This window comes from Vulpes lagopus, chromosome 1 (genome assembly GCF_018345385.1).
Source record: "Vulpes lagopus strain Blue_001 chromosome 1, ASM1834538v1, whole genome shotgun sequence".
Classification (NCBI taxonomy): Eukaryota; Metazoa; Chordata; class Mammalia; order Carnivora; family Canidae; genus Vulpes; species Vulpes lagopus.
In genome coordinates, this window is record NC_054824.1 from 86565135 (window position 1) to 86581968 (window position 16834).

A 16834-nucleotide genomic window follows, 5' to 3' on the forward strand; every position below is an offset into this window, starting at 1 on the left:
TTTTTTCTTTTCCTTTCTTTCTTTTTTTTTTTTTTTTTTTTTTTGCTGCGGAGGTAGAGGAGGTAGAGAAGCACTATGAAAATAGTTAAGGACTTAGTAGAGTCAGATAGTATTAAATTAGAATCCTGCCTCACCATTTAGCTGTGTGATGTGGACAAATTACTAAATTATTTCAATGCCACTTACCTTATAAATTAGCGAATATGAGATGAGGTTGTGTGTATAAAATAGTTATATCATTATTTGTCTCAAAATAATTTTTAAAGTGTTTATGAACAGAACATTGATTAAATCTGGAGATGTCAAACATTTTATATTTGTAGCACAATTTTTTGCTTTCCCTTTTTTTCCCTTTGTTTTTTATCTATATTTTTTATTAAGGTGTAATTGATGTGTCACAAAACTCACTCTTTTAAAGCATATAATTTAGTGCTTTTGAGCACATTGACGAAGTTCTGCAGTCATCTCCACAATCCAGTTCAAGAGCATCATCCCTAAAAGAAACTCCTACCCATTAGCCATCACCCTTTGTTCCCTCTCCCCACTCCTGACAACCATAAATCTACTTTCTGTCTCTATGGATTTGCTTCTGGGCATTTCATATAAATGGAATTATACAGTATGTGACCTTTTATGTTAGGCTTCTTTCACTTAACATAATGTTTTCATGTGTTACCCAGGCTGTAGCATGTATCTGTACTTTATATCTTTGTATCACTGCATAATATTCTCTTGTGTGGACATAGCACATTTTACATATCCATTCGTTATTCACATGGGCATTGGGCTTGTTTCAATTCACTGGCTATTATGAGTATTGCTGCAACAAACATCCCTGTACAAGTTTTTGTGTGAAGTTTTTTTCAGTCCTTTTGGGTATATACCTAGGTGGCATCGCTGGATCATAGAGTGATTCTGTGTTTTACCTATTTGAGGAACTGCCAAACTGTTTTCCAAAATGATGATATCATTTTACATTCCTACCAGCAATCTGTGAGCTAAAAGTACACTTTTGAATATAAACATGTATTTTTGCCAGTTTTATTAAGGTATCATTGACAAATATTGTATATATTTAAGGTATACAGTGAGAAAACATCTGATATCTATTTATACATTATGAAATGATTACCACAGCTAAGCTAATTAATATCCATGCACTACTGGGTATTTACCCCAAAGATACAGATGTTGTGAAATGATGGGACACCTGCACCCCAATGTTTATAGCAGCAATGATCACAATAGCCAAACTGTGGAAGGAGTCAGGATGTTCTTCAACAGATGAATGTATAAAGAAGATGTGGTATGTGTATACACACACACACACACACAATGGAATATTACTCAGCCATCAGAAAGGATGAATACCTACCATTTACATCCACAGAACTGAAGGGTATTATGCTAAGTGAAATAAGTTAGTGAGAGAAAGACAGTTACCGTATGGTTTCACTCATATGTGGAATATAATAGTGAAAGGGACCATAAGGGAAGGGGGGAAAACTGGGGAAGAATTACAGAGGAAGACAAACCATGAGAGACTCCTAACTCTGGGAAACAAACAAACGTTTGCAGAAGGAGAGGGGTGTGTGGGGAGTACAGTAATTGGGTGACAGACTTTAAGGAGGGCACAAGGAGAGGGGTGTGTGGGGAGTACAGTAATTGGGTGACAGACTTTAAGGAGGGCACATGATGAGATGAGCACTGTGTGTTATACTATATGTTGGCAAATTGATAAAAACAAAAAATAATTATAGTTTAAAAACCAAAAAAATCAATAAATAAAATAATTATAGATTCAAAGTTACAAAAATGTTATGTACTATTGAATCCATGCACTAGTGATGTTCTTTCCCCTAGTAGTGACATATATCAAAACTAGGAAGTTGACATTTGTTAACCAACTTTTAAATTTATCTTCTTTTTTTTTTTTTTTATTGTTTATTTATGATAGTCACAGAGAGAGAGAGAGAGAGAGGCAGAGACATAGGCAGAGGGAGAAGCAGGCTCCATGCACCGGGAGCCCGACGTGGGATTCGATCCCGGGTCTCCAGGATCGCGCCCTGGGCCAAAGGCAGGCGCCGCTGTGCCACCCAGGGATCCCCTAAATTTATCTTCTTTTAAATGATTTTTAAAATTCCCTGTGCTGCCCAATATGGTAACCACTAGCTACATGTAACTATTTAATTTAAATTACTTAAAATTAGGGGATCCCTGGGTGGCGCAGCGGTTTGGCGCCTGCCTTTGGCCCAGGGCGCAATCCTGGAGACCAGGGATCGAATCCCACGTCGAGCTCCGGTGCATGGAGCCTGCTTCTGTCTCTGCCTCTCTCTCTCTCTGTGTGTGACTATCATAAGAAAAAAAAAAAAAGCCTTTTTGAGGGGGCACCTGGGTGGCTCAGTTGGTTAAGCATCTGTCTTCAGCTCAAGTCATGATCTCGGCTCAGGGTCCTGGGATCAAGCCTTGCATCAGGCTCTCCACTCCGGGGTGAGCGAGTCTGCTTCTCCATCTCCTTCTAAGATCTCTCTTGCTCTCGCTGTCTCTCAAATAAATAAAATATGCAGAAGTCTTTTTTGTGGAGATACTTTTTTTCTCTTGGGTAGATCCTTAGGAGTAGAACTGTAGGGTGTATAATAAGCATTTCCATTCCTAGATATTTACTCAACAGAAAGAAAGACTATATCCATGAAAAATGTTACGCAAGAATGTTCATGGGTGGCCAAAACTTTATTCATAGTGGCCAAAACACAGCCCAGGTGTTCATCAACAGAAAAGTGAGTAAACAAACTGAACTATAAACTCCCACACAATTATACATTGATACTCAGCAATAAAAAGGAACAAACTGCTGAATAAATTTCAGAAACATTATGCTTAGTGAAAGCTTGACACAACAGAATCCTCAGTTAATGCATTATAAAGTTCAGTGCTGAAAAAAATGAGAACACTGGTTGTCTTTGTGGGTGTAGGGGAAGGTATTGATTAGGTAATGTCATGAGAACTTACTCCAGTGATGGTAATGTTCTGTACCTTGATAGGAGTTGGGCACACAGGTGTGTGCATTAGTCAGCACTCACTGAATGTTAACACTTAAGAATTGTGCATTTTACCATGTGTAAATTTTCCTGCAAGGGTCAAAAGCAGTTTTAAAAGTTGTGATTTTGATACAATTGATCTCAGAACTATGCTTTGAGAACCGTTGGATTTAACTAACTTCAGAAACAATTCTTTCTTCCTATAAAAAACAGTAATTCATAGATTACTAATTAACATTTTGAAATTTTTCTTTAAAAATTCATGGTGGCACTTTAAATATTTTAAAATATTTTGTAGCAAGATTCGTATTTAATTATATAAATATTGTATTAAAAGTAACATTTCCTTATAAGGAGGTTAATGAATCCATGGACAAGGATGTATGACAATATTATATAGTTTATTATTTCAATAAGTGTTCTTTTTTAATGTGAGGAATGCAATTTTAATATCAGGAGTAATGTATGGAAACAATTGTGCATTGATAGATGTAATTGAATTGGTTAAAATGTGGTTTGAAATAGATCTTTATAGTGACATTGTGTAAACTGGCTGATATACCTTTCAGGTAAATCCCGGCCTCCCACCTTCCCCCACCCCCATGCAATGAATATGTTTACTTATGTGATAGGCCTCTAGTATTACTTAATTTAAGATTCTAGATGTTAAGAAGATTGGAACTTCATGCATCTTAAATGGAACATGAAGCTACAAACTTTCAAAAGTGCTCCAGAGGAACAACTAGAACTGTGACACAAATGACCAAATGCTGACTCATGGATATACAGGAAATCTGACCTTATGGGTTTATAGGTGAAATTATATGTTCAGCTCTCTTGACACATCCCAAATAATACGCCCCCTCCCCCTGCCCGCCCGCCCACCCCCAGGATAGGCTATCAGTCAGATGCCTGAAATTCCACCAACTAAAGATACCTGCCTTTCTAAATTTTCCTGATAGGAATCTCCTGGTGGCATTCATTAAATTTCAGTCTCCTCCCTTAAAGATTAAAATACCTCCCGTAGTGACTGATTCAGTGGGTGGGGTGGGGGATGGGCTGACAATTTGTAGTTTTTAACTAGCACTTTGTTGAAAATACAGATTCCTGGGCCCTACCCAGCGCTTCTCCTTAGGGAAGAAGCCCCCAAATGCACATGTTTCAGAGCCTATAGAATGTACCAATCTAAAGGCTGTCTTCTAGTGTCACTGCCCTCAGGGGAGACCCTTGAGTAAATTCTCAGTCACTATCACAACAGAGAAGAGGGAAGTAGGAAATTGAGGGAAGATAATTTTAGAATTGAGGGCAGAGCTTAGCGTAGGACCCAGGTGGAGTAAAGTAAGAACTTGAGGGGCTGGGAGCATGTCTGAGAGAAAAGAATCTCCTGGGAACCATCCAATGGTTATAGGTACTTGCTGCCATTTTTTAGGGGGGTGGGGCACATGGGCAACCCACCGGAGAGTGACTTTTTATAGCAAGTACATTCATTAGCTTTCAAGTGGTAGGGAGAATTCAGGGTCCTTCTGTATGCTACTGAAAATCTGCATGCCATAGGTTGCCAGTCCTTGTTTTATGTGGTGCTAATGGAAACCTAGCAACTATAAACATCCACTGATTTTTCTCTTGTGTAGTAAGAAGAAAACAGAACTTATAGACCATCTTCTGGCAGAAGATGATAGATTTGGATCAGAGACGGGAGGCATTGGAAGCCAGGAATCAAAAGTGAAGAAATTCTGCAAGCCTTTGGGTGAGAAAGGTGACAGGGATTTCTTTATTGACTCATATATCCCATGTCGTCATTATGTGTTTATCTGATGTGAGTGTGTTGCTTATAGGCGGATGTGTGCCATCCCAGATGTTAGGGAGAAGGTGAAATAAGCTGCTGGCAGTGAGTCTTGAGTGCACACTTTTCCTTGGGCTGCTTCAGCCAGTACTTCTGTCATTAGCTTGTCAGCATTCACTTCTACTTATTTTCCAGGACCCTTCCTCCACCTTTCCAGGGCCAAAGCTACACTTGAAATACCTTCATTATTATTCATAGCTAACATTTGTCGAATTCTTTTTGCTGCTAGGCACCGTGCTGCTGTGTTCCCCCTTCATTTTTCATTCCTTTCTCAAAATAAGCCAATGGTCTAGATGCTTTGATTATGATCCATTTTGTAGACGAAACATCTGAATATCTGAGGTTCCAAGAGGCTATCTAGCTTGCCCAGAACCTCACAGCTAGGAAATGGCAGAACCAGATTTGAAACCCATGCTTTCTGTTTTTCTTTCTTTCTTTCTTTCTTTCTTTCTTTCTTTCTTTTATTTATTTATTTATTTATTTATTTATTTATTTATTTATTTATTTTTAAAGAGAGAGCCTACATGCAGGTGCCTGCACACTAGAGTAGAGAGTGGGAAGAGGGGCAAAGGGATAGAGGATCCCAAGCAGGCTCCATGCCTAGTGAGGGACCTACATGGGCTCGATCCCACAACCCCCAGATCATGGCCTGAGCTGAAATCGAGAGCTGGACTCTTAACCACCAAGTCACCCCTAAGCTCATGCTTTCTTTATTATTATTATTATTATTATTATTATTATTATTATTATTTATGATAGTCACACACACACAGAGAGAGAGAGAGAGGCAGAGACATAGGCAGAGGGAGAAGCAGGCTCCATGCACCAGGAGCCCGACATGGGATTCGATCCCGGGTCTCCAGGATCACGCCCTGGGCCAAAGGCAGGCGCCAAACCGCTGCGCCACCCAGGGATCCCATGCTTTCTGACTTCTTTTTTTTTTTTTTTTTTTTAATTTATTTATGATAGTCACAGAGAGAGAGAGAGAGGCAGAGACACAGGCGGAGGGAGAAGCAGGCTCCATGCACCGGGAGCCTGATGTGGGATTCGATCCCGGGTCTCCAGGATCGCGCCCTGGGCCAAAGGCAGGCGCCAAACCGCTGCGCCACCCAGGGATCCCCGCTTTCTGACTTCTAATTCCACACTCCGAAAATGGGAAACTGCACTTGCACCTCCTTCAGTGCACTGGAACAGGTATCCCAACTGGACAGACCACTTTTAAAAGGCTGTCAGTCCCTGAGATCTAAAAGCATTCAGGTTTTCATTATGAAATTCTTGAAAATCAGAGAAGAGAAAGAAATCACCTATAATATTGTTGACGTTACATAACTATGACTAATTTTTTCATGTATTTGCTTTCAGGCTTTGTTTGGCATATGAATATATTTCCCTATAATACGTATATTCTTTAGCATCCTGACATTTAATTTTTTTTCAATTTTTAAAAATTTTTTTTAAAGATTTTATTCATTCACTCATGAAAGACATAGAGAGGCAGAGACATAGGCAGAGGGAGAAGCAGGCTCCACGTAGGAAGCCTGATGTGGAACTCCATCCTAGGACTCCAGGATCACGCCCTGAGCCAAAGGCAGATGCTTAACCACTGAGCTCCTCAGGCGTCCTGTATCCTGACATTTTATTTTTATTTTTTTAATAATAAATTTATTTTTTATTGGTGTTCAATTTGCCAACATACTATCCTGACATTTTAAATACAAATAGAATTTTCATACTTCTACCCAGAGTTTAATGACTCCTGAAGGATAACATAAGACTTCTAGTAGTTTGAGAAAGGCTAGCAAACAAATGAATGAATTGAGTGAGTGGCTGCTTCCATGCATAGACTATTACATGTTTGTGCGCCTGTCACTTTTGTTTTTTCTGTGTTCAGAGAGGAGGACCATTGTTCTAGTTTAAATTCTGTAGAACACTTCAAACAGTATCATGAACAAAGAACATCCTCTGCCAACTCAAGTATGTTTTACCTGTCTTTCCAGGTCTTGCACAAATCCCCATTGCCTTTAAACCTTTCTAGATTTCTAACTGCATAATGATCTTTTTTCTATTCCAGTCTTCTCAAGCACTTTCTGGATACACCTCACATTTGACTTTCACCATGCTCTCCATCTGCTAGTTATGTTTTTTGTCCTGTTTTCTTATACTTTTTTTCTCTCCATGGCAGTTAAGCCAGTGCTTTTTCATGATGTCACTTTTGTTTTTTAGCATTTTGATATTCAAACTAACCTACTCTAACATATTAGTATATCTTTAAACTTTCTGGTGGTCTTTCCATGCGTTGTAGGTTCCTATCACTGTAATCATGCCAGAAATGACAGAGAATGAGACTCCTACAAAAAAACAGCACAGGTATGTAGTCTTGGTCCCAAAATAATATAGTTTGGGCAAATAAGCAGAATGAATCTTTGCTAAATAGGTAATCCTTAGGGAACTTATATTTTGGTGCCTAGAAAACTATTACTCTTCAGAAATATGTGTGGATAAATAAATACAGATTTACAGAAAGGACTATAGAGTTAAAATTTACCTGTCTTTAACTAGTTCTTTAATTACGTTTTTCAAATAAAGTTTTTTCAATGATTAATTTACTTGCCAACCAATGATTTTTGGGTGTGGAAGAATAGAGAATTAGTTACTTCTAGAAATTGTAGATTCTAAACTTGTATCAATTTATCTGCAGTTAGGTTTTCACACCATAATATATATTAAGAACATGTTTCTTCAGATGGTTTCTTGTTAATATCACAAATACAAATTCATAAAATTTATTTTTATGGTTCTCAAAATAAAGAGTGGTTAAAAATATATTCCCATAATTTTCATGTTCTTTTATTTGTACTTTCTGTTTCAGAAAGAAAAACCGGGAGACACACAATGCAGGTAGAAACAACAATTTAAATTTTATTTGATAGCACTTTTTGCACTCAAAATGAAGGCATACTGTAGTTGCTTGTAAGTTTCTATGTTACAAGCGTAGAATCATGATTCATTATATTTTAGGAAAATGTTCCTTACTATTTTTGTTCCTTTATTGTTTAATTGACATAACGCCCCTCAAGTCTCATGAAGATGGCCTCCTTCTTTACTATCTTCTGGTTCATTGTCTATTTAGATAAATTAAAGATTAATATGCCCCTGGAACTAGTGTTGTAAGTGATTTCACTCACTGAAGAACTCCAGTTCTACCTCTTCAAATGGAACAAAGAGTATGTGTCTTTGCAGAAATTCCAGAGGTGGCTGGTTGCCTAGAGGAATAGGGGAGAGATGAGCAGCAGGCTGTAGATTTTTTTTTTTTAATTTTTTATTTATTTATGATAGTCAGAGAGAGGGAGAGAGAGAGAGAGAGGCAGAGGGAGAAGCAGGCTCCATGCACTGGGAGCCCGACATGGGATTCGATCCCGGGTCTCCAGGATCGCGCCCTGGGCCAAAGGCAGGCACTAAACTGCTGCGCCACCCAGGGATCCCCCAGGCTGTAGATATTAAAGGTCCTTGAACTGTCTTTTTTTTTTTTTTTTAAAGATTTTCTTTATTTATTCATGAGAGACATAGAGAGAGAGGCAGAGACATAGGCAGAGGGAGAAGCAGGCGAAGCAGGCTCCCTGTTGAGAGCCTGATGTGGGACTGGATCCTAGGACCCTGGGATCATGACCTGAGTAGAAGGCAGACGCTCAACCACTGAGCCACCCAAGTGTCCCGAAATGTGAACAGTCTTAAATGAAGTTGTGGAGTCCTCAATTATAGGAAAAAATGTAGAAAAGAAAGATTTGATTTTATGTCAGATATCAAAATTATTGGCCAAAGCTGGATAAACATAGAAGTAGTTGTGCATACTTTTACAATTTGGTACATTTTAAAACATTTTATTTTTCAGGGGCTACAGTCCAGATCTAAAACAAAATATTTTAGAAGTTAATATCTATTTCTCTATAAATGATATCTTTCTTTCCTTAAGGAAAGGTCCCTGGGGAATTTTTGTCTATGGAAAGAGGTGGTGAACACTGTTGGAATTATTGCTGCTCCCCAAAATGGGAATTTCCTGCTTTTGAATTCCCCTTTATCACTGTGGGGTAGAGTCTTAATGTTGGTTTTGTTTTGTTTTTTTCCACCTGCACACATTTAAAATCCACTCTTAGATAAGAACAAATACTATTGTTAGAGAATTCAGAAGAAAAGTGAGCTATACTTTATTACTTTGCTGTCTTTTGGCCAAATGAATTTAATCTTTTTTGGCCATAGAAGCTAAATATTTTTATTGGAGTCAACTGAGATGGTGTCATAAATATGTCCTGATAGAAATTTATTTTGAGAGAGTAATTAGATATCATTGAAAAGCTATCTTTACTGCTAGACTATGAAGCAAAAAGTATGTATTTTACAAAACAAGGCCTGCCATGGTCAATATGCAAGATCATCCTCTTAGAATTACTGGCATCTTGTAAGAAAGGAAGGTTTCAGAACCTTTCTGAGAGAAAATAACCAAGACTATAATGTTTCTACTTATAGTGTCTTATTGAAATTATTTAGATCATCTTGTACTCTCTTGACCCTTCCGTATGATCTTTAAAGTCTTAGCATGTAAACCCAGAATACTTGGTTAATTTGATTAAGATGTTGTCAGTTGCTCAGTTTCTTAGATGAGAAAAATCCTATGTGGCCAAAATGAATAGACAAAGCTCTGTAGAAATTTTGAGGCATAACTAATAGCTATTAGTTCTATTTGAAAAATGCCTTCTAATCATCCTGAACAGTGTTTTAAGGTTCTGGAATCTAACTAAGTAGGTCTCACTTGCTCATGTAAAAAGGCAGCTGCTTAGTAACTTATCCTGTAATGGGTTCTCAAATTTTAGTTATCACTAAAATATTAGAGTAAAATCTCTAGTAATTACTTGAGACACAATAATGGCTTAACAGTAATGTCATGTTAGCAACTTCTGTTTATAATTTTAACTTAATTATCATAGATCACGTTTTTAAAATGCTAATAAAAGTATCGCTTATGTCAATTCCTATAGTACTAGACTTAAAATATGACATTCTTAGAAATCTAATTGTAGTTATTTGTCTTCAGTAGAAACTGTTTGATAAAATTTTGTTAGGGATTTCTTTACCTAAAATTTCTTTACTCAAGTTAAAAAACGAACTTTGGCAGTGGTATCATGAGGTTTGATAAATGGATTTTCTCCCCTATCTAGTGGAGAGGCATAGAAAGAAGAAAATCAATGCTGGAATAAACAGGATAGGAGAGCTGATCCCATGTTCCCCTGCCCTGAAGCAGGTAAGAAGTCCACTCATATTTTCATTCATTACTTGTGAACAGATAACTCCCCAAGTTTTTTCTTTGCTCAGAGTGATTATTTTTGTTTCCTTTCCTTTATGGTATATAGTTAACTATATGCCCCACATACATGCTGGTATATAGTTAATAATTGCTTCAATGTTTTTTGTTTGCTTAATTTTCTATATATCTATTTTTAATTTTTCCCATACTTATAGCGGTCTTCTAGTAGAGCATTCTACATGATCAAATGGATCATATAATTTCTAGATCTTTAAGGTCTTGAATTTTTCAGTCCCATAATTACATTTATTTATGTGCTATTGTGTTTACCAGGCACTTCTTTTATTTTTTGTCATATTTTTCATCTTTAAATTCTTACCTTGAATCTTCTAAAGATCTCTATTTCATCCTCTGTGCCCTATCAACCTCAGTGGTACATAAATCTCGGCTTATTAAAGATAACAGTTTTCCCTCAAGAAGATAGCTTTTGTTTTCTTCTTATAATGAGGATAAAATGTGCTCACTGAAAACAAAACAAAACAAAATGGAAACAATATGGAAGGCATAAATGTTTGAAAAATAAATTGACATTCTACTCCCAAGTCATAACTACTATTAAAATGTTGTAAAAAAAATAAATTAAAAAAATAAAATGTTGTTACACATCTCTTCAGACATTGCTATATGTATATATATATGTATGTATATATATATATGCGTGTGTATATATATATTTGTAAAGCAATGAATATATATTTATGTGAATACATATATATACATATATATATACACACACACAAAAATACATACACACAAAGTGCTGTTTTATGTTCTTTTGAAAGATTTTATTTATTTATTCATAAAGACACAGAGAAAAAGAGGCAGAGACATAGGCAGAGGGAGAAGCAGGCTCCATGAAGGGAGCCCAATGTGGGATTCGATCCCGGGACTCCAGCATCACACCCTGAGCCAAAGGCAGACATTCAACCACTGAGCCACCCACGCATCCCCCAGGTGGTGTTTTATAACCTGTCTTGTCATTTTCACTTACTGGTATATAGTACATCACTTTTAGTTATGGATAGCTTTCCTCATAAGATTACCTTTCTTTTTGATGGTTATATAGTTTTTCATTGTAATGGGATATCATAATTTTTGTTAGCCTTTTGTGTGTGTGTGTGTGTTAGCCTTTTTCAGTTAATTTTTAATTAAATTAATATATGTGAAAATTAATATATAAACATAACAGCACTAAAAAGCTTAAAATGACAATTAGTGTCTGACCTGCTTGCTTCCCAAGTCCAGTACAACAACTTAAAAGCATCCATTCTCAGCTGCTTCTTCAGGTATTCACTTTTATATTTTCAAATAATATGCTTATATTACTATATTTTCATTTTTCTATTTTAGATTTTATCTATGGACTTCCTATTATGCTTTTCCCCTTTGCTTCCCTTGTCTAATCCTCCCAATATAATTCTACCCCAACTTTTAATTAAATCAGTATTCAGTTTTTATGTTTTTAAGACTGAAAATATTGTGTGTGGTAGGCCAAGGAGTACTATTATTATGTATTGTGTTTTTTGGGTTAATAATTGCCTTGTTATTTTCATTTGCTTATCATATACCTATCTTGTTATTTATTTATTTAAATTTTGAAAATTTTTTATTTTTAAGTAAGCTCTTTATCTAGCATGGGGCTTGAACTCACAACCCTGAGATCAAGAGTCCCATGCTCTACTGACTGAGCGATCCAGGCACCTCTCTCTGTACCTATCTTTAGTTCTTCCCTCACTTTCAGTGGTCTCTTTAGAGTTTCTACATAGTCAAGTGTACCACGATTACCATTTTCTCTTTTTCCTTTGAGACTTCTGGAACCTCTGCCCTTCTTCAGTCTCAATTGATTGGTCTTTTCTAACTCTTCTGTTTTTAATTTCAGCTCTCATATTTTTAATTTTCAAGAGTCTTTTTCTTATTTTTTTGTTCATTTTCATATCACATATTCGGTTTATGAATACAATATCATGTTATTTCTGAGAATGTTGTATAGGTTTTTAAATTTTTTTCTTTTTGTTTTTGTTTCTTCTGATTTTCTTTTTTCCATTTTGTTTTGATGTTTTGTCTTTGATTTGGAGACTTTCCTTAAATGTTTAGTGATACTTAGCTGTTTTCTTATATTTTCTTATATTCGAGAATGAAACATTAAAAAACTGCTTGAATAGGCTTGACTTTGGTGCCCTAACTTTTGAGTGATTAGGTAGTAGGCTAGTGTTGTTGTTTTTATGGTACTAAAAAATATCAATATTGGTAGCTTGTTTAATTTTGGGAATAACTATTAACTATTAACTTTTATTTTCCAAAGAAGAGTCCTTCAGCCCCTTATCTAGAAGTGGAAGTGGAAAGGGTGGGAAGAGGCGTATAAGGCTGGTTGCCATATTCTGGGACCTGGGTCAGGGAAGGGGTGCAGGAGAGTCTCATGCTTTAGCAGGCAGAATTTTACTTTACCCTCCTGTCTTCACTGAGTTGCTTAATCTTGTCCACTTCTGTGCCAAACATCCCTGAGGTCAAACTTCTCTGATTCAAATTTCACAGAAAATAAACTTGTCTCCTGCAGTTGGGGCAGGAAGGGGAAGTCATCTAGCTTCATAGGGTGTGAGTGTGTGTGTGTGGGGGGGGAGGGGGTTAATTTGTATTACTGCGTAAGAAGAATCTTTCTACTGGTCCCCTCAATTTTTAAAAATGATTTTATTTATTTGAGAGAGTGAACAAAAGAGTGCAAAAGTGAGGAGAGGGAGAAACATACTCCCCTACTGAGGAGGGAGCCCAATGTGGGGCTTGATCCCAGGACTCTGGGATCATGACTTGAGCTGAAGGCAGATGCCCAACTGACTGAGCCACTCACTGTCTATTTAAGATAGATAAAGGATCCATGTATCAGCATAGAACATTTCAGGAAGGATACACAAGTAACTTTAGGGCAGTTGCCTCTAGAATAGGGTCTAAGTCTAAAATCTTTCCATGGCCTTGAAGGCCCTTTCTGGTCTCTTCTACTACCACTCTTCCCCCTGGATACTTTACTTTTGTTCCACTCACCTCACCACTGTGCCTCCAATGTACGAGCACAGCCCCACTTGTGGGCCTTTGCCCTTGCTGATCCTAAGACCTGGACCCTCTTCCTCCATCTATCCAGGGGGAATACTTCCTTGTACTTTCTTCAGGTTTTTGCTTTGCCTTACAAGAGAGGCCTTTTCCAACCTCCATATGCAAAATAGATTATAGTACAATGTCTTAGTTTGGGCTCCAATAAGGAAAATAGCACAGACTGGGTGGTTTAAACAACAGAAATGTATTTCTCACAGTTCTGGAGGCTGCAAAGTCTAAGATCAAGGTGCCAGCTGATTCAGTTCCTGGTGTATGCTCTTTTCCTGGTTATATTCTTGCATGACAGAGAGTGCAATCACTTCTCTCATGTCTTTTCTTCTAAGGGCACTGATCTCATTCATGAGGGATCTACCTGCCAAAGGCCCACCTCCAAATACCATCATATCAGGGATCAGGGTTTCAATATGAATTACAGTGAGACAGAAACAGTCAGTCCATAGAACAGAATGACCTCTGCCATCTCTCTGGCCCCCTCTTCACCTTGCTTTATTTTTTCTTCATAGCACTTAGCACTACCATTTGATTTTATATATATATATAATTCCTGAAGGTCAGAAATTTTGTCTTTATTTTGTTTATTATATTCCCCAGTACCTAGAACAGAGCCTGACACATAATAGATGCTCAATAAATACTTAATAAATGAGAAATGAATAGTAGGAGCATTTGAATACAGTGCCTATTTTAATTTTGAAAAGATACATATCACATATATGTGATGAAAACCAAAGCTTTAAATTTCTTCTGGCAAGTTCTTACTCCTCAGTGAAACTTTTAAATGGTTAATTCTCTCTGGCAGAGCAAGAATATGATCCTGGACCAAGCCTTTAAATATATAACAGAATTGAAAAGGCAAAATGATGAACTCCTGCTTAATGGAGGAAACAATGAACAAGGTAAAGATTTTAAGATTCTTACTTTTTGTTGTTTTTTTTCTGTGTTCAGGTCTTTGTGTGGCAGGACAGTTTATATGAGGATAGAGAAGGCTTTTTTCACCTGAGACATTATTAAGATGATATATTCTGTGGGTCTGAGAGAATAGTGCTACAAAATAAATTCATCTTAGTTTACGTCTTTCCCCTACTCTGAGCAACTCTAATCTTGCAGGCATACAGAATTCTCATTTTGGAATCTACTGTGTACTTCATGTTTGCTTAAGTCATGAGATAAGTAATGCTGGAACTCTCTTATTCCACTTGGATCCTCCAGCTGGGGGAATCCCATAAGAGGATGGAGGGGAGAGTCCTGCTCAATGTAACTTAAAAACAAAATAAAAATATGCCTGGGCCAAGACTTCACTGTGAATTAGCTCAAAAGGTCAAAACATTCTGTTCATAATATTGCATGGCATGTGTGCATCAGACTGCCTTATCCTTTGATGAAATTTGGTTTCTGTTCTTCATTATTTTTTTTTTTAGATAATTACATTGTAAAAAAACTTACTCAAGTTTAAGTTGATTAAGTTTTTAAATTTTTTTAAAAATTATTTTAAAAGATTTTATTTATTTATTTATTCATTCATGAAAGACACACACAGAGAGAGAGGCAGAGGCACAGGCAGAGAGAGAAGCAGGCTCCATGCAGGGAGCCCGATGTGGGACTTGATCCCGGGACTCCAGGATCACGCCCTGGGCCAAAGGCAGGCACTAAACCACTGAGCCACCCAGGGATTCCCGATTAAGTTTTTTTTAATAACAGCTTTTACACCCAGGGGAGTGTAAAGCTCAGAATGGTAGACAGTATGAGTTGTCCTTTATTTATGGCTCTGGCAGGAGCAGAGAAAGAATTTCCTGTGACAAGTCAGTAGGTCACCTTAAGAGGAGAGGAACAAAGGTAGAATTTACTGGGGTGGGGGCAGGGTTGGGTTGCCTTCATTGTGTGTCTGGAAGGTCAGCGTTCAGAATTCTCTTTGCTTACTCTAGTTAGACGACCGCTCACCCCTTCACCAAAGTCAGCTCTCTTTCACAATCCAGGCCTTGTTTTATGATGCTGGTAGGTGGGTAGTTTCATAATACAGGTTTGGTAACCTATCTGAAGCCCCACAGAAGGGATGTGAAGGCTAGAATGATGTGTAGACTTTTCTAAGGAGAGCTCCTTTGGTTTCACAGCCCAGAGGCTGAGGCAGTCAGGTTGCTGTAGGGAAAAGGGAACCTGTCAGAAAAACACAGGTTGCATGGGGCTCAGGACAAGAGCAGGTAGGCCAGCTTGAGGCGGCTCAAGTCTGACTACACCGTCACCTCTGCCACCATCCTTCCTTTGGTTCTTTATTGTGCATCTGCTCTCTTCTCGTTTCTTCCCCCAGCAGCTCCCTCATATACTCACTGTCCATATGACAGCCTGGGCCGTGGTCTGAGCAGTGTCCTGGGGAGTTAAGCCCAATGGGGTTGAATCTTGTCTTCACTTACTCATTTAGTACCTGTGGCAATTTACTTACCCTCTTTCCGTCTCAGTTTCCTTATCTTAAAATGAAGATAATCTTAGCATGTGTGTGGCTGACTTTCGACACATTTATGTGATCATTCCAAGCCTGTTTCTCACACTTCAAAATAGTGATGACAGCAGGTAGTTCCCATTTCATGGTTGTTATGAGGATGAAAAGAAATAATACAGTAGCAGTACTTAGACTCGAGCTGGCATAGAGTAAATGTTACCTGTCATTGTTGTTATTATGAAATGAGATGAAGAATGAAAAGTGCCAGGTGTGCCAGATGATAATAGTCATCATTATTATTTGGTCCATAGTAATTGTTCTTTAGTCTTTCTTTCTTTCTTTCTTTCTTTCTTTCTTTCTTTCTTTCTTTCTTTCTCTTTCTTTCTGTCTTTCTTTCTTTCTTTCTTTCTTTCTTTCTTTCTTTCTTTCTTTCTTTCAAGATTTTATTTATTCATTTGACACAGAGAGAGAGAGAGAGCACAAGCAGGGGAAATGGCAGACAGAGAGAGAGAGGGAGAAGCAGACTCCCTGATGAGCAGTGAGCCCAATGTAGGGCTTGATCCCAGGACCCCAGGAGCATGACCTGACCCAAAGGCAGACTCTTAACCAACTGAGCCACCCAGGCACCCCATGTCCTTTATTTGCTGATGTCCATGACACATCGGCATCTTCTGTGTCTCTTAGTTTAAATAATCTGCTAGTCTCAGCTCATCCTTGTCAGAACAGAACTTTTTATTCCAGGCCCCTGCTCAGGGCATTGGCTTTGAAGATTGACTGCCGTTGGTGGAAGGAGAGGGGAGAGTACAACTATGGCAAGACAGTAGAATTGTAGGGTCACAGGCATAAATACCAGCAGCCAAGGCTGCTGCAGTAGTAGGATCCATGGGTAAAGTTCTCCCCCTTAAGAAAGAGTAAGGTTGTGACAGTAGTGTATATACATTGACCCTACCAAGGAAAATTCAAGTTCCACTTTCTTTGGTGCTCTACTAGATTACTTTTTAAACATTCCACTTGGGCCCTGTTATTTCAAAGAGTAAAATAGAAGTAAGTTTAAAACCATTTTT

General features: G+C 37.7%; 1 protein-coding gene across 2 annotated transcripts in view; it reads left to right on the forward strand.

Moving 5' to 3' along the window:
• Positions 1 to 16834, forward strand: part of USF3 (upstream transcription factor family member 3) — a 49656-nt gene that overhangs the window by 20312 nt on the left and 12510 nt on the right. Inside the window, exons 2-6 of one of the 2 annotated variants that reach the window (XM_041752366.1) lie at positions 4670 to 4794; positions 7184 to 7248; positions 7751 to 7779; positions 10092 to 10174; positions 14139 to 14235. In XM_041752366.1, the coding sequence (XP_041608300.1) occupies positions 7202 to 7248; positions 7751 to 7779; positions 10092 to 10174; positions 14139 to 14235 (256 nt within the window). In that variant the 5' untranslated portion in view covers positions 4670 to 4794; positions 7184 to 7201. The remainder of the gene's footprint in view (positions 1 to 4669; positions 4795 to 7183; positions 7249 to 7750; positions 7780 to 10091; positions 10175 to 14138; positions 14236 to 16834) is intronic. The other variant, XM_041752357.1, reaches the window with a different exon arrangement.